General features: G+C 34.2%; 2 protein-coding genes across 4 annotated transcripts in view; both read left to right on the top strand.

The window, feature by feature from the left end:
- LOC144436907 (vitellogenin-6-like) overlaps positions 1-562 on the top strand; it is a 14,908-nt gene extending 14,346 nt beyond the window's left edge. The window contains exon 24 of the mRNA XM_078125769.1: positions 389-562. Within this exon, the coding sequence (XP_077981895.1) occupies positions 389-562 (174 nt within the window). The remainder of the gene's footprint in view (positions 1-388) is intronic.
- A 3,125-nt stretch (positions 563-3,687) lies between these two features.
- LOC144436698 (AP-3 complex subunit delta-1-like) overlaps positions 3,688-27,444 on the top strand; it is a 45,014-nt gene continuing 21,257 nt past the window's right edge. For 2 of the 3 annotated variants that reach the window (XM_078125552.1, XM_078125550.1), the window contains exons 1-12: positions 3,688-3,918; positions 5,432-5,527; positions 10,801-10,962; positions 15,327-15,434; positions 16,439-16,504; positions 17,413-17,476; positions 18,031-18,170; positions 18,625-18,698; positions 19,306-19,355; positions 22,427-22,476; positions 26,394-26,442; positions 26,719-26,864. In XM_078125552.1, the coding sequence (XP_077981678.1) occupies positions 3,823-3,918; positions 5,432-5,527; positions 10,801-10,962; positions 15,327-15,434; positions 16,439-16,504; positions 17,413-17,476; positions 18,031-18,170; positions 18,625-18,698; positions 19,306-19,355; positions 22,427-22,476; positions 26,394-26,442; positions 26,719-26,864 (1,101 nt within the window). In that variant the 5' untranslated portion in view covers positions 3,688-3,822. The remainder of the gene's footprint in view (positions 3,919-5,431; positions 5,528-10,800; positions 10,963-15,326; positions 15,435-16,438; positions 16,505-17,412; positions 17,477-18,030; positions 18,171-18,624; positions 18,699-19,305; positions 19,356-22,426; positions 22,477-26,393; positions 26,443-26,718; positions 26,865-27,444) is intronic. The other variant, XM_078125551.1, reaches the window with a different exon arrangement.

The following is a 27,444-nucleotide window of genomic DNA, read 5'->3' as shown; positions in this document are numbered from 1 at the left end:
ACTTTCAAAGACATGTATACGTACATAATGACTTGTTTATAGATACGTTCTTGACAGTTTAGCTCAACTCGATAACAACTTTGTCTCCGTCCATACAAGAATGTAGTCAGTAATATACAACGTGACGGAGCGCCTTCACACATAGGTCAACCCCTCAGATAGATAAATAAAGCAAGTCGGTGAGGGCGGCGCGGCACGACGTATCTTACAGTCATTATCAAGAATGAAGTGTACATGTAATTGGCACATTAAACTTCAGCCTGGTATCCCATAGTAAGAGAGACTCTATTGGGTGTGCATACATTAACTACATATAATCAGAATTACTTACCAAATTGAAATTTATGAACAAAAATTTTAATTTGTTTATTTGTTTGTTGTTTTACAGGGCGCACCATTCATGTGGGGTAGTAAACTTTGTGGTTTGTGTGGCAATTTTGACCAAGAGTGGTGGAATGAATTCATCGGACCAAATGGTTTACCAACAAAAAGTTTCAAGAAGTTCGCCGAAAGTTATCATCTATCCGACGCATGGTGCAATGCCAATAGAATCACACCATAATAGGTAGGGGCTTATGTAATTTAATTTGTGGGGTGATGGTGATGGTGATGGCGTAGGTGTGGATGATGATGATGATGATGATGATGATGATGATGATGATGATGATGATGATGATGATGATGATGATGATGATGATGATGATGATGATGATGATGGTGGTGGTGGTGGTGATGGTGGTGGTGGTGGTGGTGGTGGTGGTGGTGGTGGTGGTGGTAGTGGTGTGACGACAACGACAACGACGACGACAATGGCGACAGTCACGGTGATGTTGATGTGTATACCCTGTTGTAGACGTGCTAGATAGATAAGCATTTTGAATTGCGTCCTAATTTTCTCTCTTTTCTCTACTTGTCTGTAGGTTCTGATGGCTGGACTGTTACAATGACGACAACACATTGGTGGAATGATAGAAGTGTCTTGAATACGGTGTCAATTTGGACACCCTGTGCTTCGCCGAAATCTTAGTTAGTCGTGTCTAATTGAACAAAAATTATGTCTAACGGTCTTTAAATTAAAAACAAAACTTCCATCGGTGGTGGGTCGCTCGATCTTTTTGGCTACGTCATTTTACTCGCATCGTTATTCGCTTCAAAACCATTTCATATTGTTATTACAAAAACGGTCAGTAAGAGCAATTAAACGCTTGTTTTTAACGCTGAGTTGCATTTACCAAAGAACTGTGTTTTGTCTTTATGACCGATACAGAAGTTTACAAAATTAATGAGTACAACCATAGACCCTACGTGTAGGGTCTTTGGTACAACAGATTATACAGTAGAGTTTTTAGTACCAATATTTTAATAATAATATCCGGATAGCACAATCTTTTTATTCTTGTCCAATTTCTTTTCTTTGAATGGATAAATGCTTGATTTCCGCATGTAACTTGCTGACAACATGTTTTATCAACTTTATACACGTAGAAGTGGATTTTATATCACTTTTGTCATTTACTGATGAAAAATCATCAACATCATCATTCCTTTAGCTTCAACTCAGGTTATGTTTGCCATATTATCAATCTGCAACGTGTCCTATCTGTAAAGTGTACCATGTATGAAGATGTATAAGCATGTAGATGCATAAGTAATAAAGAATTACTATATCAGTAACTTTTTGGTTTGTTTTGAAGTTATTTAGGTGTGTGTGTGTGCGTGTGTGTGTATGTGTGTGTGTGCGTGCGTGCGTGCGTGTGCGTGTGTGTGTGTGTGCGTGCGTGCGCATGCGTGCGTGTGCGTGTGTGTGTGTGTGTGTATGTGTGTGTGTATGTGTGTGCGTGTGCGTGTGCGTGTGTGTGTGCGTGCGTGGCCTAGAAAGTTGTACGGTCTGCAACTAGAAAAATGTTTGGCCTACCATAACTTACTCTTACTGTTGTACATCCTGAAAAGTATCGATTCACCTGTAGATGAACGTATTGTTTGTAACTGTATATATGAAATCAAATCAAATTGATTTTTGGGTCCGCACCCAAATATCAGTGCCCTCAACGGCGATGACAATTTCAACCTGCTACTGCAATACTTATGGATAAAATAGACCACTGATTACATGTACAACGTCTAATTATTGGTATTCTAATAATTTTCAGTTATTAGATATATTGTGGTTGTCTCATCGAAAAATACTACACTACAGTTACAAACCACGACAGTTTTAACGTGTGACACATATTCCACATGAAATCTGTAGAATTTGGAAAAACTTTAAAGGAAGTTGTTTATCTTTGCATATATGTGTAATATTGTTATACTTAACCCTCTCTTTATAGAAACATAATCATTGTAAACAGTATATGTATGCTAACTTGGAAATGGCAGTCAAAAGTGTGTCCCCTCAACATATCCGAATATCTACATTTTTGGGCATAGAAATCTTTTCTTTTTGTTTTAATGGGGGTAGAAGCTACATGGCAATATTCTTCTCAGTAGTTCATATATAAAATAAATAAATTCATTTGTAGAAAATATCTGCTTGTCCCTCCGACAAAGTTGTCTCCCTGTAGCGTAGTGGTTGGCGCACAGGATTAGCAGTCGGGAGGTCACGGGTTCGAATCCCACTGGAAACAGGGGATTTTTCTGTGACGCGACCCAAACTGGGTGACTTTGGGATAGCATGTGGACTGACTGGTAAAGCATTGACAGTTCCACAGCAACATGATATGGAGCGTGCTACATAGCCCTGTCACATAGTCCCAAACCCGAATGGATCTCTGTAGTAGCATCAAAATTGTGACCCCTCACCCAATTTAAATCTGTACATTTTTGGAACAAAATCTTATGAAGTCTTGGAAAATCTGAACAAAAATGTAAGGAGTGTTATTTTCATTTGAACATATGTACAATAAATACCTTTTATTGTTTAAAGAAAATCAGTTGGTTGTCCCTCTCTGCCAACTGAAATGGTCCCGACGTTCAAAATTGTGACCCCCATCACCTCATTCAAATTTCAACATTTTTCGCACAAAAATCTCATGAAAAAAGTCACGTACAATTAGAAACTGTTAGAGACAAAATGTAATCATACAATAATTACTTCCTTATTCAAATCTGTAGGTTTTTTATGTTTTTACTTTTAATAAGTTTATTTTACACGACTCGAGAAGTTGAAACTTTCATATCGCATTACCTTTTAGGCTTTTTTAAAAAACTTATAAATCTTTAGCAACCAAAAGACAGCGAGTGATATTTTTGTTTTTCTTCTTTCAGTTCGAATAAATTTACCAAAATTCTCAATTTGTTTCAGAAATTCAATATGTTCGTAACACTTCCCCATTTTGACATGCAAGGACAGAAACACAATAGTTTGAATGTCTTTCGCCCCCATACGATCATGACGATAGAGTTCATTCACGGGTTTCCCTATGACGTCACCTTTTGTTTGGACCCCTTGGTTTACTGCTAGTTAATAACAGGGTTTGATTACTTCCATTTTAAACAACAAGCTGTACAACTTTCCGGAATATTTAGATTGTAAAACTGTTCCATAATAGTTAATCAGGTCCCTGATTTTCGCAGACCCGAGAAATGGACAATAGTTATGTTCATAAGGGCACTAAACTTTGACAGTACGTATGAAAATAGATAAGCTAGGTGACTCTTGTAGTCACGTGACTAGACGTCGCCATCTTGAATCGAGAAGAGTCTCTCTTCAGAATGATATTAGAGGAAAAATCTGTCTTTTTTACATGATTCATTAACTAGTGTCTGTTATTCGTCGAGGGCAACCTACGAGTGGATAATACCAACACCGGGACGATAAACATGGCTCTAAAGAAAGTTAAAGGGAGCTTGGAGCGAGTGTTGGACAAAGATTTGCAGGATCTTGTACGTGGCATCCGCAAGAACAAGGACAGCGAGGTGACTACACAGTTTCAGTTTCCATAAAATTCTGTTAGAATAGAGCTGCTGGACGGAAACGTCGTCCTGAGGAGTCCAAAGCATTGTAACCTTGATTTTCAAAATGACACTGCTCACATGCTTTACCTTCCCCACTGCTTTGTAAGGTGCTGTCAAATTTAAAGGGTGACAGCTGACCGACGCCCCCAAATTTGGACGTACTGTGGGCATGGGGAACGTGGGTAGTCACTACCGTCTGTGTAACGTTAAGCCATCGATTGATCTTTTATAAGTCCAATTAATTTTAAGAGGAAATCACCACCATTTGCAAACTTTCTACTTTTTTAGTAAAGCTCGTATACGTTCTCTCTTTTTCTGTATAATTGTGTCCCGTTGCACTGACAACAATCATGTACCCATGGCTAACCATCGTTGTTAGGAGATCGAGAGATCTCCCCTAATATACATCCATGGGCTAACAGTAACACAGCACAGCTGGCCTATGAGGAATCCCACAGACAAAATATGAAAATTAATATCCTTTATTTACTATGCTGTCTAATTATTACATTAAAAAATAAAAATTGTAGCACACCTTTTGCTAAATTTTGAAATGGGAATAGGCATGTAAAGTTAGCATGAACTTTGAATACCACTTGCCTAACATTGGTGGCTTATGGCAAGGTGTCATAAGATTATAAAGAGATTCGCAACATTCTTTTGATACCATGATGTAGTATATTGTAACTTTGGTATTTCAATAAACTGCTACTACATTGATATACAACAGATATCTATACAAACAAACCTAGCCACACCAGTGACCTTGTGAAATAAACAAACAATAGCCATCTGGCACCAGTCAAAAATAATGTTTTTAGTTATTTTGATATCCACCACTGAATATCCTTAACACATCCACTTATTGAGGTATGTTTTTATTTTATTTATTTTATTTTATGGATGTATTTTTTTTTTTTTTTGGGGGGGGCAGCATTGAAAGGCGTAGTAATATTATTATGAACTGTTTATTAACTTTTATGAAGAATTTGATACTGTGCATTTCATGTTAGTGTTCACTGGCTGTGTTTGATACAACCACACAGAAACCAATAACAAACTGTACATTGTACATTTTAACAGCAAGATCGCAATTTCTTGCTACATTTAGTCTGAATAAATGTAAACCATTTAAAAGTACTGAAACTAGATACAGACATGCAGATGTCAGTGTTGTGATATCTGCATGGTGGTATTTTAGTTCATTTCATTGAGAGCAAATGTCTCAAGAAACTACTCATTCAGTCTTGTTATTTTATATATGTAGCATGTGCAGTTTCTTATTTGTGAGGTTGTATCAAAACAGAGCCAGTAAACAGTAAATTGAAATGGGCTGTACTGTGCATGTTTACATGTTACGATGTCTGTTGTAACATAATGTCATACAATCTTAATCCCATGTTCATTCTGAGATCATTCAAGCAAAGATTTCACGAGTGTATTATATTTATATTATGTTTTTATTTACCTGTAGGCCAAGTACATTGCACAATGTATAGATGAGATCAAAGTAGAACTTAAGCAAGACAACGTTGCAGTCAAAGCCAATGCAGTCTCTAAGTTAACTTATGTAAGTATAATATATTCTCCAAGCATAGTTTTGTTTTTACAGCTAAGATGATAACAGATATTAGGATTAGCAGGTGCTGTTGTTGCAACCAAAAAATCAGTTATAACAAACACAGTCATTATTATAACGCAGACTGGATGTGAATTTTACAAAAATTGACAAAATGTACTGGTCAGTACCTACCTACTGCCTTCCAATTTTCCAAATTTGTACTTGTGAGTTGTATGAAATATTGGAATCTGCAGACTTCCTCAACTATGTATACTTATCATTGTTATAAAATCAAAGCAAACAATCATATAGATATATTCAAGAACTGTACAAATTTTGAAATTAAAGTCTTCAGATTTAGGTATTAAATTTTCACAAATAATGCAAGTATAGCATTCATTTAGAGTACATGTTAATTGATGAAACACCGACTTTCCCTCATGAATATAGCTGAATATTAACATTGTCTAGTTTCTAATGTAACCCACTCAGTTATAGCAATATAATCCCATGTTATCAATAACATCAGTTATTATGCTTTCAAAATGAGAACCTAAGTTTCATACAGTGCTTCCATGATCTTTTCTGAACTCTAAAATTTATGTTGTATAAATGAGCTCTTTGGGCCTTTGGCCGTCATTGCAAATAAACTATCTATCTAAATCATGTCAGTGAATTTTGTGGATAACCATACGTCAATGTGTCAGACATCCTGATAAAATAACTGATAAATGGTAGATGCATGGTAACATAATGAAGTAATATATTTTGTGGAATTATTTCTTGATTGATCAATTTGATAAAGTAGAAATAATTAATGCATACATGTTTGTACTATGATATCACATCAAGCCTGTTTGGGATATATTTCGTAACATAAATGGCAAGTAAGTTTGTATTCTGCAACCTTAAAATTACAGGGTCAGCGTATTGATGGTTAATACAAATTATGTCAAAGTTAGGAGGTCTGGCCTAACTTTATAGTTATACCTATCCTTGACCTTATCCTCCCCAAGCCTGATTGCATGGTCATTCCACTGTTCTATATATATAATATTCATGCCCAAAATACAAGCACCTTAATAATAGTGCGGGTTTAACAATATCTACATAAATTAATTACTAATAATACACATCGTGTAGCATTACATCATAATAAGTTTATACTGGGAAAGTTATACGATTGATTTAGATGAAAATATGAGGTCTATATGTATTTTATTACCTTTCCTATTAACAGATGTACTATGTGAATCAAACAGTATGGTATCATGGTACACAAAGAATGCTTTCAGGCAGATTTGTTACTAAGCAACCTTTCAAAAATTTACAATTAACAAAAAAAAAGACGTCAAACCAAGTAATTTGAGTACAAACTACAAATCATGATCATGTTGTGCAGCCTTTTGAAAATATTGTGTGTGTGGATAGTTTCCATCCTGAAGTGGAACCGTATGTATTTGTATTAGGTTTAGATTTCATGCCTTACAGTATGGTATCAGTTGTGTTTTAATAACTTCACCATATTGTGGTATGGGGTAATGATACACAGTGTTTAGGTCAGGCCACATATACAGAGTGACTATAAATATTGTGATGTTATAGTTACATTTGTACGTCTACCATCCTCAGATGTTTGCAAGTTATTATGCTTTAATACAAGTACATAATTTGCTGATTCCTCGTATGATTGATTAAAAGAACACCATTTTGAATGTGATTATATCGAAATAATTTTTATGTCAAATTGTAAAGAAATAGCACATACTACTTCAATCAGGAGAATTAATTTAACCCTTTCACTACCGATTCCCGCTATTGCAGGAACACACAAGTATATTTTGAATTATAATGCCAGTGTGTATGCTATGATAGTATACATACTTGTATGGGTTTCAAAGCCAAGAACTGATAGCGATAATGGCTATAATTTGGTAAATTGTTTTGCTAAGAGGAAGTGAGGTAAAATTTATTATTTATTCCCCTGAGTAAAATGTGTGATTTATTGATAGTGCTAGTGGGAAATTTAGTACATTTATGCACATTTCCTCTTTTGTTCAGAGGAACTGTGGTAAAATTATCTGTATATTCCCCATAGTAAAAACATTTGATTTATTGGGTACATGTAGTTAGACACATTCAATAGCAGGACTTGTTATCCAGTACACATATACTGTACATACCATTAATATTTACAGTATTGTAATACCTATACCAGCAATACATCATGCTAGCAGTGTGTACAATTCTCAGTATCTGCAATAGCATTTTACCGCATGTAGAGGGTCAAAATAGAACAAGAAGGTCGACTTATTCTCACACACATCAATAGTAAATGCATGTGAAGCGTGAGTGTGGAGTGGAAGTTATGGTGTCAACCAAGGAATCAAATGTTCGTTATTTTTATGATGTATCTCGGCAGTAATATTCTATTTCAGGTACCGAGAATTGTTGTGTATCACACAGTACTTCCAGTAGTCTCTGAGTTGTGAATGAAATGTTAACATTGTATTCATTATCATAGCTTACATGTCCATTGAGTGAAATTTTAATATCAACATGACAATAGTCTGAAAGCTAAAATTATTCATGACATTCAGACATTTTATTGATTATTGATTTGCCAAAGTGCTCTATTGTGAATTTTGTTGACATTTTGTGTCATTGTTTATTGTGAAATGCCATGTTTGTTGTAGAAAGACGATTACCTACATGTACAACTATTACAGTTCACACCGCCAAAAATACTATAGGATGCATAACATATTGTGAAATCTAGTATCTACCTCAAAATATGTCTAAGATCAAAATAGATTATGATTCATGTTCTGCAGAAGTGGCAGATGAAAAAATGTCAGAAACAGGAAAATCAAAGATCAATTATGCAATGATTTAATATTAATAAAAATGTGTTATTTTTATCACAAATATGATTAATAACACCCGCATTGTGACATTGTATATACTCAGACCAGTTTTCACAAATCATGTGAGTTTCATTGTTTTTGGTAAGGTAAAATCTACCTGTTTGCCAGTCACTGTAGTGCAGTTCCCAAACATAAATGTGGCATAATTGCAACTTATATAGGAAACCATATGGTCAGTTTTACCCAGTTCCCCATTCTTTTACTAGGGTTTCCCAAAGCTAGCAAAACACTATATTTAATGTACTTGATCACACCCTAATGACCCCAACGCTATCAAAATACTATATTTCAGCCGATATTTTGATGTACTTGATCACACTGCAACGTATTATGCACATAATAAAACCAAACACTAGGCTGGTAATGATATGCAAAGTATTGAATGGAGAGAGTTAATGGAATTGATTATCAGGACTTACTCAGAATAATTTAGATTTGAAAGTAGAATGATTTTCTAATGGAATTGTAGCTATGCTATAAATTAAGTGTAATAGTTGTATGGCCTTGTCTGTGTGATAGACTGTCTTGACTAAGACTACATGAAATATTTCACATTTTTCTCTTGTGTCATATTTTGGGCATTTTCTTACATGTAGCTTTGCTTGCTGCTTTGAAAGATATACATATTAATGTATTACTATTAAATTGGATTCTAGAGCTGAAAAAAATTGATAAAAATATTGTTTTGATAGATGTACAATGTATTTAATAGTATTGAGAAAGCTACATGTATGAAACACATGTAGCTATTATTTATGAATTGCTAATCTGATCATTATTATATCATATGTGTCTGGTATTTCAAATCACTTCTTGTTGAATACTACTATACTAGGACTCATTCCGACTGGGAAGTGTGTTCAGTCATGTACATTGTATTATCATAGAACTGTATGTCAAGTAGAGGTTGAACCATTCATCATGTGCATTTATTGCCTTTGGCTATATGTACTGTATCACTTCCAATGTCTCAGGGACATGACCTATAGGTCATTCAGTTGACCTTTTGACCTCATCACATTCCACATTGAGGTGAAGAATGAGATGCATGTACAAAATGTAACTGTACTGGATCACCATTAATTATATCATAAGATAACCCAAGCCCATTCTGCATACCAACTTGGATGTAAAATCATGATTTATACATTGTATGTTTATAGTACATGGATGTACTTCAGTGGTTTCATGTTTTCATTTGTTCATGAAATCCATCAGCTGTCCAGTACTACATGAATTGGATTTCGTATCAATTTTTTGAAAGAGCTTGGGGTGTAGTTTCTAGTTTGTGAGATGAAGGTGCAAATATGCATTGAAAATGTATAGTATTGTCAGTGAAAATGTTCAACTTTTGAGTCCATGTAATAAAAATAAAATTTACAAAAGTATATCCCATGTATGATTTTATCCCAGTGTTTCAGATCAATGATCATGGTTTTGATTATAGCTAAATAGCATGATATATATATATGTACAGTACTCCCTGAAATTGTAAACCATCACACAGATTTATGAGATGTGATGTGTGTGCGTGCGTGTGTCACTGTGTGTATGTGTGTATACTGTATACATGTATGTATGTATGTATGTATGTATGTGTGTGTGTACGTACGTATGTATGTATGTACGTATGTATGTATGTATGTATGTATGTATGTATGCATGTGTATAAATATGGTTACTGTTTGATGAACATAAAGCAGGTACAGATGTACATGTAGTTACTATACTAGTAACTAAATGTACACTTGGTCATGTAGTATGGTCTGTAGCCTTAGGGAAATCACAGGTAGATGTAGTCCCCTTTACCGTAGTAGATACAAGAGATGTTTTTGCAAGAAAATAGTGAAAACAAAGTGAAATTTCCTTTGCTATACTTGTGAATTTAAATATTAGAGGAACATGGGCTAACTTGAGATGTTATTTTGACATCTATATGTAATTGGCAAATACTTTACATGAAACTTATCTAGTAATTGATTTGTATTCATAGCAATTATGCCTTGAATTTGAAATGAGAATATCATTGGATGTGCAGGTTCTCTATGATCCTGACAGCAACGGCTTTGAATAGACTTTAATATTACATCATCAAATGTTTGGTTTGCTTAACTTCTATAATGTGCTATGCTACAGATGTAGTGGTTACTGCAGATAGTTATGGTAAACATTACATCATTTTTATATAATTTTTCATATGAAATTAAAGTAAATCTGAAAACTGCAGATCTGACCTATATCAATACATAGATCTCATGTAAATATTGCAAATCATTTCTCATAGTTGTACCTATAGCAAATGTTATGAAGATGTGAACTGCAATTTGAAATGTTTTTGTTTTGGATTAATTTTAGTTGGAAATGTTGGGTTATGACATCAGCTGGGCAGCATTCAATATTATAGAGGTGATGAGTTCTCCAAAGTTTACTCATAAAAGAATTGGTTACTTGTCAGCTTCACAAAGTTTCCATGAAGATACTGACGTTCTCATGTTAACAACAAACATGATTCGTAAGGTAAGTTGTAATATATCTTTATTTTTAGTCAATTCATCAAACATGTTGTAGTGTGAAGTAGTTTATCCACACATATTTACAATGCATATCGTTATACTAGTACTAGTAGTTGACTCATGTTCAATTTGAAAATAAAATTGTTTCAACCATTTTTGTAAGATTTTTGCAATTTCACAAAAATTACATGTAGCTTGAGATGTATTCGATTGATAATTTAATCAGTTATGATGACTCATTCTTTGCAGTTTTATATTTGTGTAGGTGTTTTGTGTACACACAGGTACATGTATACTATTTAGTATTACTAGTGTTAAGCGGGTGTGTCTCTGTTGCAAATGTGACTGCAGAATTGTTTAAGAATAGAAATTAAATATAATACCCTGTGGCATATGCGAGTCAAGAAATTGATGCTAGATACCTCATGCTTTGCTTACAAGTATACTAGAAGATATGATTGCAGACAACATACGTAGTTTAAATATCAAATTACAATGTTACATGACTACCAGTGCATGACATTTATTCAAGTAGAGAGATAGTCCAAATATGAAATTTACATTTTTACATACTATAATTATCAGTGCATAACATTAATTCAAGTAGAGGGATAGTCCAAATATGAAATTACAATTGTACATACTGTATCAGTGCATGACATTTATTCAAGTAGAGAGATAGTCCAAATATGAAATTACAACTTTACATCCTGTACCAGTACATAATATTTATTTTCAGTAAAAGAGATAGTCCAAATATGAAATTACAATTGTACATACTATGTCAGTGCATAACATTTATTCAAGTAGAGAGATAGTCCAAATATGAAATTACAACTTTACATCCTGTATCAGTACATAACATTTATTTCAATAAAGAGATAGTCTAGATATCAAATTACAACTTTACATACTATATCAGTACATAACATTTATTCAAGTAGAGAGATAGTCCAAATATGAAATTACAACTTTACATCCTGTACCAGTACATAACATTTATTTCAATAAAGAGGTAGTCTAGATATCAAATTACAACTTTACATACTGTACCAGTACATAAACATTGATTCCACTATTGGAAACATTTCCCATACAGCAATAAATCACAGCTTCAAAGACTTCCTAGTAATTCTGTTGTGAATGACTTACTGATATCGGCTTGAAATTTAGACAAATTACTAAATCAATGTTTTTTGGAAGTTGTGACAACATTTATATATTAACTTAAGAAGTTTGTACAATTCATTCGTTATTCAACAAGTACTTAGGACATTTAAATGGCATGAAATATCATTTCTCAAATTTTGGAAAATGCATTCCAGAAAATATTCAGTCACACTTGCATGTTAAAAAAATGTGATTTAGTTCATTTATGACCACAAATAGTCATCACGTTGGTAGATAACATGAATTATGAATGTTAATTGTTATGACATGCAGTTCAACTTTAAGAATATTCATTTTTTTCTGTGATGATGATCACCAACGGATTGAAACCTCATTAATCTTTACTAAGTTGGGTTGTTTATGTGTTATAACTTGTGTAATTCATCATTCATCTACATGCATGTTAGCAAATTGTGTTAGTCATTTAGAAACAGGAAGGAAATGCCAGGAATTTCATTTAAGAAAAACAGGGTTTTTCAGAATACCATGGATTTCATTGAAATCATTGCGTAATCATAGTCTGTATTAGCTGGATCAAAATGTCACACTTCTATCTAATTTATGTTCCAAAGTAACTATATTGTACTGTCTACCATGGATTTAGAACACACAGAACGAGGACTGAAAGATACTGTATTTTATGGTAATTGAGATGTGACATGAAAGTAAAGTGTCACACTCTGCAGTACATGCAAATAACATGTTAACGGGCAGTTAATGTCCACACATCCTTTGATATAGCATAGCTTGCCAAGACATGATGATTGACTCTGACAAATACCACCCTGTCCAGTGCAGAGAGCTTGTCTTTGCAAGTCCACTGATAGTGCTAGAATGCTAATTATGTGAATTGATGTACAGACTATAAACATGTCATCGCCAAACTCTGAAATGTCATGGTATTGTGACAAATGCTGTATGTAAAATGTATGATCTGTGTTGTCAATGTATTATGTACAGTGATGGCAAGAAATTTGTAGAGGGACACCTCTGACTGAATGAAATCAACAAAAAATATAATTAAAGTAAGCACTTATCAATTAATTGAGTAATAAACCTGAATCATGGATATTAAAAAGTGCAGTCTATTGGACAAGAAGTCAATTTATATGACTCATGAAGTAGATTTAATATTCAGATCAACTGAAAGATTGGTCAGTGTCAGCCCATAAATTACTCATGTAGGTCAAAAGACTGTAAGATTGGTTGTTGTAAGCTCTTGTTAAGTTTTAGTTTGCAAACAAGACATCCCACCATGACCTTTTCTTTCAGTCTGCTATATTAAAGTTACTGTATGTCATCATTTGTGTAGATTTTGAAATGTAGCTTTGATAATCAAATGACAACACTTTTCTTGCTGTCATTGTGTTTGTTGATATCACAATCAGTGTATCCTCTTCACAAAAGACAAAATTTTCTGTTACAGTTCAAAATTATACATAGTGAGTTTCTTGTGAGCCACCATATTGTAAGGAATACGGGGAACACCAGATATTGGTGTATCACAAGGAATTTGCTGTGCTCAGTAGTACATCAGCTAAGAGGGCACACATTTTACTAAGTGGTTACTGACTTTGCTTAGCCAAATCTTGCTTTCAGTAACATTGGATTATCCATGATTATGACACTGCTTAGCCTAAACTTGCTTTTAGTAATTTTGGATTATCGATAATTATGAGACTGCACTTAGCCTAAACTTGCTTTCAGTAGTTTGGGATTATCGGTAATTATGACACTGTGCTTTGCCAAGACTTGCTTTCAATAATTTAAGGATTATGAAATATTTACCATACATAACTGATTGCATGTAACAGATTGCTATTACTACTTAGTAATGGTGTTGGGTATTTTGTTCCCCCTATTTTTTATGCTATGCCATGCTATACACCCCACTAACAGGATCTGAGTAGTCAGACTCAGTATGAAGTTGGGGTGGCTTTGAATGGCTTAGCCTGTTTTCTGACTGCAGACTTAGCCCGTGATCTGGCCAATGATATTGTAGGGCTGGTAAGTCACATTGTCAATGCTGACAAAAGTATGTCCATATATGTAACATATAATTTCAAGTTGAGATAAAACCTGGCTTTTGGTTTGGAAAGGTGTATTTGTACTCAGATTTGCACTCTTGTTACAGTCAGGCAGTATATCTAGATTTATTCATGTATTTGTTTTGACCAACTATGCATGTCACAGAGTGAGGTTGGCATGATATTTGGATCAATTCATATTTTCTGTGATCTAAAATGAATTTGTAGAAAAATAGGAAGAGTTGCAAACAGCAATCGCCATCTTAAACTTAGTGTACAATTTATGTGCTGGACTTCTCTTACAATGTGGCTGACATTGTCAATAGATATGTTGTGATTCAAAATCTGAGTTTAATTTTCCCAAAACCTTACTTCATGGTTTGATTATTTTGATTAATTCACATAGAGCTGCCAGAATAATTTTGAAAGATTTGAACTTTTAGTTCATTGAGAAGGTGTAGGTAAGCCGCTATGTATGAAAGAAAAAATGTTAGGAACTGATTGTGTGATCAGTGAGAAATATTGTTTATACATGCAGTACTAAGCCAAAAAAATTCATGTGAAGTGTGAATTGAAGTGAAGAAATCAGTGGGAGGAAATAGAACTTGAAAATACATGTAGGATGTTATTTAGAATTATAGATAGAGTTTATTACCATAAAGAAAATTTGTATAGTTCGTACTATAAAATAGACAAAAGATGATCATTTGGGTAATGGGAGTCTGAAAAATAGTATAACCCTTTCAGGACTAGAAACTTTCCCGCCAAAATTTTTGAACAAAAATTCTTGTTTCTCTGTAATTTTTGGAAAAAGATCAACTTTATTTTAGACCAGAATTCAAGAAATATTACTTCCCAATGAAGTAATATTCTTAAATTTTAGAAAATGTTCTTACAATCAAGTTTCTATTTATTCCAATGTCGTCTCTAGGAATGAAAGTGATAATGGTAGTAGAGTCTGACCCACAAAAAAATGTGTGTAATTGTTTAACTGACTTTCAAGTTTCCAAACCAAAGCCTGGTTGTATCTCAACTTAGCCGCAACTCTTTCCCCCTTCCTAACCCTGGTAACCATGGTGATAGTACTAGTTGTAGTATATAGTATCTAACACATCAGTGTTGTCATTGTGTGTGTGTTTGTGTTTTATTTTCTCCCTATCCCTCTCTCCAGGATATCAATAGTGCTTCTCAGTATGAAGCTGGTGTAGCTATGAATGGTTTAGCCTCATTTATCTCAGCTGATTTAGGTAGAGACCTTGCCAATGATGTCATGACCTTGGTAGGTTGCCATGACGATCTTTTATGTTCTAATCATTTTAGCAAATATCATTTTGATCATTTGATGCATACAACTTTCAAGACTTCAATTTTGATGTACATTTTCGTTCACTGTGTATGAAGCCAATGCTAGATTTTTTTTGCAAGTAAAATTTATGAAGTAAAATTTGTCTTCTATTTTTTTTGCAAGCAAAATTTGTTAAGTAATTTGTTTTTTTACAAGTAAAATTGATTTGACAGAGGCAATAAAATGTTCAATGTTTAGCTTCTATGTTGTGAAGCATTTAGCTACTATTCTTATAAATTCTCAATATTTCGATATCTTACTGTGTAAAAAAACTAACACAAATATTTCTAAACTGAGTGCTCTCTCTGTTAATCTTTGAGTGTGTGACATTAGGTCTACATATACTGCCAGAATCATCACTTGATTTGACACTCTTCCTCACCCAGATTGTGATGACGGAAAGAGTGACTACAAGCCATGATTCTGGCAGTCTAAATACTCAACCAGACTGTTTTGATCGTAAAAATTACTACAAGCCACGATTCTGGTTGTCTAAGTACTCACATATACATGTTGAATTTCATATATTATTGATAAAGGAAGAAAATAATACCTACTGACAAGTAAAACAACAATTGTTAAAAAATAAAAGATTGTGTTTTTGTACTCATTTGCTGCTGATTATTACGGTAGATCCTTCGATTTGGTATGCTTTCAGAAAAAATTGTGTTTCCAATTCTAACAATTTGAATATTTAAACTCCATGAGGATTGTCAAGGAAATTATAGTGTATTATCCTCAGAAATTGTACATGAATTGTTTGCTTCATAAATAATATTTAAAAAAGGAAACTGAAAAAGAGTTGGTTCCAGGTAAGTACATGTATTATGTATACAAAGTTGTAGAGAGGCCATTACTCTAATCGTGTGACCTGTCAGGACACATAGCTAGTGTTTTTTTTCTCAATATTTACCTGTATTCCTACCCCATGTATGTAGATGGCATCAACAAGGCCATATGTGAGGAAGAAGGCAGTACTTATCATGTACAAGATATTTTTGAAGGTGAGTTCAAGTAGTTTGTACCTTATATCCCTCCACGGTCACTCAATAAAACTCAGCCTTCAAAAATTCAAGTAAATAAACCAACACAGGTTTTCTCTTGGTATTGTGTGAGAAGAGCTTATGGTTCAACAATAAGCTGTTTTTCGTTTCGTGGCAGATCTCATGAGATCTCGCACGAATCATTGCATCCATAGCAACCATTTGAGGATGGTCAAGCTGAAAGTGTCAAACGCTTAGCAACACTATTGTTCTCAACATTATCACACATGGCCACGGTGAAAGCTTTACCACAATCACATGTTTGACAACTGTTGTGGCTAGGTGTATTTGCATACATTTGTATCTTGTGAGATATGTAAGGAGACGTAAAATCCCTTATTTATCGAGATTAAATATAGTCAGTAATAATGGTAATCACATTTCTATCAAATAACTATAACAATGTTAAAGAGTAGTTTGTATAAGTGTTCATGGTTCCCATGCTTTCTTTTTTCTTGTCCATACAAATTATTGCTTTTAAAGACTCACTTTTGGTTTTGATTTGGATTATAAATCTCAATACAAAATGCAGTTGTTTGGCAGAGCTCTAGAAAAAGTCGGTCCAGAACAAAAGAATGGTCCTATGTAATCCCTATTATGATAACACTAATGTGATGGCCTGGGATTGAAACATACCCCTTTAAGGATTGAAGACAGCTGTTAGAACTAAATATAGAGTTACAACAATGATAGCTTACACAATGTGTATTTTAATAACTGTCTGCTAATAAGAAAACTTGCCATGCACCCATAGGAATGGATGCCTGTAAAAAATTGCAAGAGCTGTTTATTTTATTTTTTTCCGATAATTTTGATAAAGTGTGATATGATGGTTAAATTTAACACCCCAAGTTGAATTGTTATTGCAGTTTCCAGAGGCTTTGAGACCAGCATTTCCTAGACTAAAAGAGAAATTAGAAGATCCTGACCCAGGTTAGTACTCTTGGTTATTGTGAGGTTCAAAAATAAACACAAAGTGGTCCCTCACATTATACCAGAATCTCTCCCATGATACACCACATGCATACTCAACTATGTACGACTGTATGGAGAAAACCTTTCTTGATGTTTATAAAAGTATCTCTTCGTAGTACTTAGTTGTACCTTTATGTTAATGTGTCTGAGCACCCAGAAAACTAGTTATTTTTCAGTGTTCAGCCAAGTGATGTGATTGATACAAGGGACTTTGCTACCAGTAGTCCATAAATGCGATATTGGTCCTCTGATTGTCCTCCGGCAATAACTTTTCCTGAATGACTGAATATTGGAGAATATGACTTTTCCTTGTTTGAAGGATACATACACTGTTTATTGTCTTTCTAATACATGTACTCCGATAGTGAAGTCATAGATAGTCATAGTCATGTTGTTTTAGGATGTAGTACATGGGATGATAAAATCTCCAATACTGCAATAGCTTTGTGTGGGATGATGCTTACTTTAGAAAACATGATATAGGTACTAACCGTTGCTGTTTTATTTTGTAGGTGTACAATCAGCAGCGGTTAATGTCATTTGTGAATTGGCAAGGAAAAATCCAAAGAACTATCTCTCCTTAGCTCCTCTGTTCTTTAAATTGATGACCAGCTCCACAAATAACTGGGTTCTCATTAAAATTATCAAACTGGTAAGTGTGTGTGTGAGTGTGTGTGTGTGTGTGTGTGTGTGTGTGTGTGTGTGTGTGTGTGTGTGTGTGTGTGTGTGTGTGTGTGTGTGTGTGTGTGTGTGTGTGTGTGTGTATGTGTGTGTGTGTGTGTGTGTGTGTGTGTGTGCATTTGCATGCACATGTGTCTGTGTCTCTGTTTCTGTGTGTCTGTTTCTGTGTGTCTGTTTCTGTGTGTGTGTGTGTGTGTGTGTGTGTGTGTGTGTGTGTGTGCATGTCTGTTAGTGTCTTGTGTGTATGTGTCAGTGTCTGTGTACACTTGTTAGTGAGAATATAATGAATGAGGGTATGCGTGTAAATTAGAATGTGTTATTTGTAGTACACTGTAAATCCTTTGATTTTTAGTGTGTTTATCATAATATCCTTGTTTCTTATTCAGTGACCTTTGTATGATAACTTTTACTGTGTTTTGTTTTAGTTTGGAGCATTGACACCGTTGGAACCCAGACTAGGCAAGAAACTGATTGAACCACTCACAAACTTAATTCACAGGTAGTCACAATGTTAAAACACTCGTTGTTGGGTTGTCAAAGTGTTTACCAGTTACGTGACACTCTAGAGTGAAATTCAACTGTCTCATTTCCAATGATTCAAGGTTCTTACCATATATATCAACAAAATATCGGACTGTCCAAGTATGTTGTATATACGTAAATTGAAATGCATTCACTTAGTTCAAAACTCATCATATCTCAAGTGATAATTTATATGTGCAAGGCCAACAAATACAAATTGTAGAGTGAACGTTTTTTTACCATCGATGAAATAACAATGTAAATATTGACAGTAATAAAGAAGATAAAGTGATAAAAGCACAAGAGATCTCAATCATTTTCACTTTGGTTCCCCTCCAAAATAAAGTAATGTATTTTACAAAGCTTTCTACCTCTAGAAGTTCTACAACATACAGTACATAAAATACCTGTTATAAATATCAATACATTAAAACTTTGTTTGGACAAATTGGACAAATTACTCATATTATATGTATGCCTCTGATGTCAACTAAATAAATGAAAGAAGACGTGTTTATATCATGCTGTTAACATCCCAGTGAATAACCTGTATACTTCTTGAAATAGTTGAATTTCTTTTTCAGCACTTCCGCCATGTCTCTACTGTATGAATGCATCAACACGGTGATTGCTGGTGAGTTATATTTTATCACGCCTTAATTCTTCAAATGTGGTGTCGTGTGCTCTGCTGTAGTGTTGCTTCTTTTTAATATACTGTGCTGTCCTTCCGTGCTGCTTTGCTTTGCTATGCACTCCATGCATGTAGTATCTACTAAAATGCTATTACAGTGTGATGAAAGTAGAGTGTTGAAGTGTGTCATTGTGTGATAGAAATACAGAGTTACCGACAAAATTATGGTGGCTAGGATTCAGTTATGCTGAAAGCAGCTCGCTTGGTATAATTTACAAACCATGATGAAGACGTGGATAGCCAACACAAAATGGCTTCCCTCTCTACTAATCTCTAGTGGTAAGATTGAGATGTTGTTCAAGGTAGCCACAAGTAACACTTTCACACTATTTCAAGTTCAAGTTCACAGCCATTACATTCCAGTCAGCCCCTTTCAGAACCTTATCATATTATTATGAATGTATTAGGATGAACTGTCGATCATTTCATTGAACTACATTTGTTATCTATTTGAGTGAAATTTCATCCAAACCTGACAGGGTAAAGAATCACCTGATACCAAGTACTAGCTTGAACATTTTTCCTAGCTGTGTGTGCCAGCAATGTATATAATTTTGTCTGTAACTCTACCAGTGATTAGAAATGATGTCTTTATCTATAGCTGTCAGTCTCTGCTGAATCAACTGAATATTGTCATTTGGCAAACTCAGATTGTGTTTTGTGTGTCATAGCACCCACAGTGATTGACCATTGCCAAGAGTTGAACATGACATATTGTGTCATCAAGAGGGGTGTTTGGCGCCCTCTTTGGTAGAATGAAGTATAGTGAAACCAAAAGATGTTTTGTCACTATTGTTGTAGTGCACAGTGCCCACACTTAGTGAATGCTTTTAAAGTAGTGTTCATTGTTGTGGTGGGTAAATGAAAATATTCAATAATCAGCAGAAACCTGGCAAGAGTTGTATTTACTAGTGTTGCTCTTTGCTCTAAATGTATTTTCCTTATCTTCCCTATTCATACAATACTAGCGTGTGTGTGTGCTAGTTGACTTACCCATAGTTTTAGTGTGTGTGATTAGTTGTTTAGTTGACAAGTTGACATCAATGCAACTATTACTGTCACTTTGAAAGGTGAAACATCATCTCTGATAGAAAGCAATGTAAGATACACCATTCTAAATCCATATTTCAATTTAGTTCCCAATACTGTGGAAGTTTATATGTATATGTTACAACAAACATTGAATTTCAACTGAATTTGATATGTTCAAACTACATGCATATATCTCATATCACAAAAAGTGATGTGCAATATGTAAAATTATATATATTACCATAAAATTAATTTACATTTTAGTCTAGTGTTATCCGAGTAAATCAGTTTTGTAGTAATATTTATGAAGTCAAGAATAAGCTGGTGAAAAAATCCTGTAGAGAATATTTTGACAGAATTTGTAATAGTTGCATCGGTGAGCAGATGAGTGTACATGTGTGTATGTATATACTATATACATGTATTATTAGCCCAAACAATATTCAAGAAAAACTATGTTTTTAAAAATCAAAGAAGATTTGAGCAAATGAAGACAGATTTTTACAAAAGTATAACAATATGTGATGAGTCAAGTTGATCATAGTAATGTCAGTGTTTAATATAGTGTGAGTATACCTGTATTGAAATATTTCAACATTGTGTAATATCTTATTTTCATTGACAAAAACAACCTAGTAATCTATGTGGATTTGATATTCACCGAATTGGACAGAGATCTGTCAAGAGTTTTCACAGGAAATTTAGATGAATAGGAAAGAAAAGTCAGGAAATGTCACCAAAAAAAAAACGAGTTTCATCCCATCAGATTGAAATAATTTCATCATTCACAGTGATACACATGTGTACACTATTTGTCATATTACTATGGATTTTTAGTGTCTGATAGAGACATACTTGTTGACTATGAAGTACAGATTATGTCAAATGTTACTACCAAACCAGAGTGACTATAGCATTTCAATGAGGCAGCATGGTGTTTTTTAAGTCTCACACAATGCTATTTGTTACAAATCATAATAAAACAAAATACAGACACAGATAGTGCGCAAGGATACATTTTATCTCACTGTGAACACAAATCAATATCACTGTCAGATGAAACAAGGAAGATCCAAACGCAAAACTATTTATTTGAGATGTAAAAAAACATTGTGTCGCCTAATTGAAACTCTATACTATAGTCTCTCTGGTTTGGTAGTAGACTTATTTTGGTTGTTAGCAATGCTATATGTAGAATTCTGTGATGTGGGCTGCATGTTTACAACATTCTATCATTCTAGTACAAGTATTTGTAGATGAACTCCATGGTATTATGACAAATGTTGTACAAGTCAGTAAATAAACGTTAATCATAGGTCATTGTTGAATATTGTGAGGGTATGAGTGAAATAAAGCATAACATCATGCATGTTTGAAAAGTTGAGTGCATACCCAATCTGATTAAAAACCGATGTAGTGTACACTCGCAATTTCTTTTTGGCTGTTACGTTTATAGTTGTTTGTTCTTTTGTGAGCACTCGTTTAATATACATCTTACACATTACCATAGGTTTTCCCAAACCCAAAATTGTACTGTACGGGTAGCCAACCAGAATCTATCTTGCAATATAACACTCGATGTTTGAAATTGAAAGAACAAGAACAACCAAAAAATAATGAGATAACATAGTTGTCTGCATCCTGTGCTCATGCTCTTTTCGAACAGAACATTCTGAAGTACTGTACCCGAATGTTTCATCATATTACACATTTTCATTGGTTGAGTGAATTCACTCGGCACTCTTGTGTGGCTTGGGAAAACCTATGGTATTGTGTCAAATGTATTTAACGAGCGCTCACAAAAGAACAAACGACAGTAAACGTAACAGCCAAAAAGAAATCGCAAGTGTACACTACATCGGATGTTAATCAGATTTGTGCATACCAAGCCATGATTAGCTGGGGCTGTGTAAAAAGGACACTACATTTGACACCTTTGGCTGATACTATTCTTTTCTCTTCTTTCTCTTCTCAACTTACAGTTTTAATCTCATTATCTTCAGGCATGCCCAACCACTCGGCCTCAATACAGGTACATAAACAAGTTTTCATCACAAGTTGACAGCGTATTTATAAAACCTCAGTTCATCCCAACATCGAGATTTCGTCTTTTCTTCCTCATTGTGTAAACATAGTAGTGGCCTGGTCTGTGTTGATCGGTGAACAAATTGGAAAGTATACCGTTCTTGCCCCTTTCCTAATGTCATCACCTCATTTCACTCCTAATATGGTGTATCATTTATAACATTCATACATAATGGTTATTAAGGTGTATGTCTTTATTGGAGTTGAGTATGTCAAACATAGTTGTAAGCTTCTGTATTGGTCACAATTTCCTTTCACTTATCATGGGGTTAATTTTGATAAGGTGTGCACCACAAGGTAATAGTATATTGAAAACAGTGCAGTGAAATCTGATTGCCTTACTATGTGTATACTTGTATTGTTGTCAAATAGTGCAATCAGTGTTGTGATACCTCTCATTTATTGTCACCATATTTCAGTTGTTTTGACTTTCAAATTACTTCACAACACTCACTTGCCAGACTTGGTTGAGGAGTTATTTCTTCCTGTGTCTTTCAAAGTGAGCCCTCTAGTGGTGAACGTTAGGGATGACAGTCATATCAAATGTGCCATGTCTAGTGATGAATTGAAATTCTATTTATTTATTTATATACTTTTTACACTTTAATTTTGTATGTATTTTACATGTTTTTAAATTTTGTGTTGCATGGCATTAATTTGAACATGAAGTTGGAGGTAAAATAAAACCTGATTTAGATTTTGTTTTCTTTTAAGTTTGTAAAGCTAAATCATGAACTTTTCACTGATAATACTAATTCTTCAGATACACAATCTTTGTTTGCATTATAAAGTAATCTGTTATAATACAAGTAACCTTAAAATAATTAAAACTGAAACTGATGCTGTTTTCTTCTGACATTACTCATCTATACAGTAACACAAAATTTCATATTAATTCCATTGACCGAATTGTCATTATGCTATCTTACCCTCACGGTTTCCTGTCTTCAAATTAACACACATTACCTGTGATGTTATTTCTCACTCAGCGTCCCTAAAAACTTTGTGATGAAAGCCTGTGTTTAATTTTATTTTAAAATTAATTTTGAGATTAATTTTTAATTTACAATATAGAACTTTTAACATAGAGTCATAGTGTGATATTAATTGTTTACATTTTGATTTTATAATGTTTGTAAAACAAGAATTTCAGAACTGACTCTTTTTATAGTCCAGCAAAAGTATTAGTTGTTTTTGAATGTTTGTTTGATTTTAGTGAAAGTTGTGGTGGTGGTACTTTATTTTTTTTTTTATCAAAGATATTTTAACACAACTAAGTGCACAATATTAACATGTTGAGCACCATACATGTAGTGACTGATGGGAGATGTTGAGATTGGTGTTGGGTAGTATATATCATCAGCAATGCACTGTTTATTAACATGGACTGACAGAATGTAGTACATAGTATCTCATAAAAAAGAGTCACATAAAATGATAAAAGGTTTGATATGCTATGATGTTCATTGTACTGAATTACATAGCAATAGAGTGTATTTGTTAACAAATACACTCTATGATGTTGGTCGTCTTAAGAATACAGTACAAGTATTCCCGCTAAGCTAATTCAACACACTACTGGTGCCCTGCAGTATTTTGAAACATTAAAATTTGATGTTTCCCTATCACTTACTACTTGGTAGTGACACCAAAATTTTATGTTCCCCTATCACTTACTATGTGGTAGTGACACCAAAGTTTTGTGTTCCCCTATCACTTACTATGTGGTAGTGACACCAAAATTTTGTGTTCCCCTATCACTTACTATGTGGTAGTGACACCAAAATTTTGTGTTCCCCTATCACTTACTATGTGGTAGTGACACCAAAATTTTGTGTTCCCCTATCACTTACTATGTGGTAGTGACACCAAAATGTTGTGTTCCCCTATCACTTACTATGTGGCAGTGACACCAAAATTTTGTGTTCCCCTATCACTTACTATGTGGCAGTGACACCAAAATTTTGTGTTCCCCTATCACTTACTATGTGGCAGTGACACCAAAATTTTGTGTTTCCCTATCACTTACTATGTGGTAGTGACACCAAAATGTTGTGTTCCCCTATCACTTACTATGTGGCAGTGACACCAAAATTTTGTGTTCCCCTATCACTTACTATGTGGTAGTGACACCAAAATGTTGTGTTCCCCTATCACTTACTATGTGGCAGTGACACCAAAATTTTGTGTTCCCCTATCACTTACTATGTGGCAGTGACACCAAAATTTTGTGTTCCCCTATCACTTACTATGTGGCAGTGACACCAAAATTTTGTGTTTCCCTATCACTTACTATGTGGTAGTGACACCAAAATGTTGTGTTCCCCTATCACTTACTATGTGGCAGTGACACCAAAATTTTGTGTTCCCCTAGATTGTACATATGAAAACAATGTAAATGAACCATGTACTGTAGACATTCTGACCAGTCATCAATAACCCTTTCAGTTCTCTACAAAAAAAAGTGATGACATTGCCACCACCAAACATCTTACTCAAACTCAGCCTGTGCCACTTTCACTCTGAAGTATCTGTATTATTGGCCTTGGTTTGATCAAAGCTCAATGATATAAAATCACATCACTTGTGGTGTGATTAACGACATGTTTTATAATTCATAGCTTATATCATTCTACAGAATTGACAATTGATAGCAGATTAACATACACAATGTGATTACTGTAGATTCCAATCTGACAAGTATATCTTGTCGTGAAGATTACTATCTATTTTGAATGCAAATCACTTGACATACTGTAAAAGGATTTTTGTTATCCGGAGTTCAAGCATACAAATCCTCATAGTTTGGCAGAGTCACTTTCAATTTGTCATATTTTAGAATCAGTAAAAATTAGCAAAAACTTTAAAATCAAAAGGGAAATATGAAATGCTTTTACAGTATTATAATGATGTCACTTTATGGGAATGTAAAGCACTGGAATGGAATAACTCACTACTTTCAAAGGAAATTAATGAAAATATGAAGCCCCAGTAGCTGAAACTGTTACCATTTTGTGATTGTGACTGTATCGAAATTTCCTCGATATGCATTATTCCAGTTTAACTGTTTTAAATACTATATCACAAATGTATCCTCTGTGATAACTAGTAGTGGCAAAGTCTGTTAACCATACCCATTTCATCTTCATAATTCAGATTTTCATGTGCAGACCTGGATGTACGTACAGCAAGTGAATAGTTTATTAACAAACCATAATAAGCATAAAACAAGTCATACAGGAGTGATGTACAAGTAGTATAAGCTATGCATTCAGTTATAGCTACTGTGGCTTTACAGTGCTTCCAATCAAAGTATGAACAATTAAGTACTGCAACATATTGATACATTACTGAACTTGTCCTGATGTATTGACATAGATTTAGCTATAGTAGTTATAACATTGCTTACTCAGCAGCAAATTTGAATAACAGTTTACTTTGACAATGCCACCAAATGGGCACACAGTTATTCATTGTTGTATATAATCCCCATCTATTGGATGTGTCATCATGGGTACACATACTGAGTGATGTGTAACAAGAACAAACTTTGATAACTGTAAGAAGTGCCAATTGAAATTTGTTATGATTGAAGTTATCAGTAATGCCGCGCACAAGTGTTACTCATCTTTTATCTGACCCTACTAAATTTAGTACAAAGATACAGACCTATTTCGGTAATGTATCTACATGTCACAGAAGTGTATTTTTTTTATACTTCAATTGAAAGCACTGTAAGATACACAATATATCATGATTAATGCTTGCCATATATAGAGATGGTGTCCAGGGTGTGTCTGTGAATCCTATCTCTCACATGGTCTGTCATTCGTTTGTTGATGTCTAGTTTTAATTTCATTACAGCTGTGTGTGCAGAAATTAAGAATTCTCATAGAAGATTCAGATCAGAATTGTAAGTACTGTATTAGTTTGATTAAATATCATCATACACAGCTGATCAGAGACTGAAAAAATTGCCAAAATATTACTTACAGTGAGCCTTTCATTGAGTGTATTTGATATTTAGTTGTTTTGTATCTTTAGTGTAGTTAATTGCAATTTGAAAGATCACGTCATTGGTACGCTTACATGTGTGTAACCACTCACTATATTGGTGTTGGGGAATATTACATAAGCTTAAATGATGGATTTTCAGACTATGCTTATAATGTGTGTTGTTTGTCCACAGTGAAGTATCTTGGCTTACTAGCTATGGGTAAAATACTGAAGACTCATCCAAAATCAGTACAGAGTCACAAGGATCTCATACTACAGTGTCTAGATGATAAAGATGAATCTATACGACTTAGGGCATTAGATCTACTTTATGGTATGGTAAGTTGTCTTTATATTGTGTGCTAGAAATTGAATCTCAGATGCTGTCATCGTACAGTAGTATTACATCAAGCAAACTGTACTGATCATATAAATGGAGTTGAAGAGTCTTAACATTGTGTATTTTGATGAGTGAAATGAAATACAATGGAGATGTGGTATCATTTATCAACTACCCATTTCCTCTCCCTCCTCAACTTATCATATGCCCTACACCTCTTGTATTTATAAAATGCCCACCCCCTCCCCCTCAATTTATCAAATGCCCACCCTTTCTTCAATCTGTGAAATGCCCACCCTTTCATTAATCTATCAAATGCCCACCCTTTCTTCAATTGTCAATCTATCAAGTGCCCACCCTTCGTTCAATCTATCAAATGCCCACCCATTTCGTCAATCTATCAAATGCCCACCCTTTCGTCAATCTATCAAATGCCCACCCATTCGTCAATCTATTAAATGCTCACCCTTTCATCAATCTATCATATGCCCACCCTTTCTTCAATCTATCAAGTGTCAACCCCTGTCTGTCATACAAAAAACCAATCCAGTCATGCCATAAGGTTTTTACAGTCTGTAG

The sequence above is a fragment of the Glandiceps talaboti genome, chromosome 6, assembly GCF_964340395.1.
Source record: "Glandiceps talaboti chromosome 6, keGlaTala1.1, whole genome shotgun sequence".
NCBI lineage: Eukaryota > Metazoa > Hemichordata > Enteropneusta > Spengelidae > Glandiceps > Glandiceps talaboti.
This window is presented reverse-complemented; position numbering and strand designations above follow the sequence as displayed.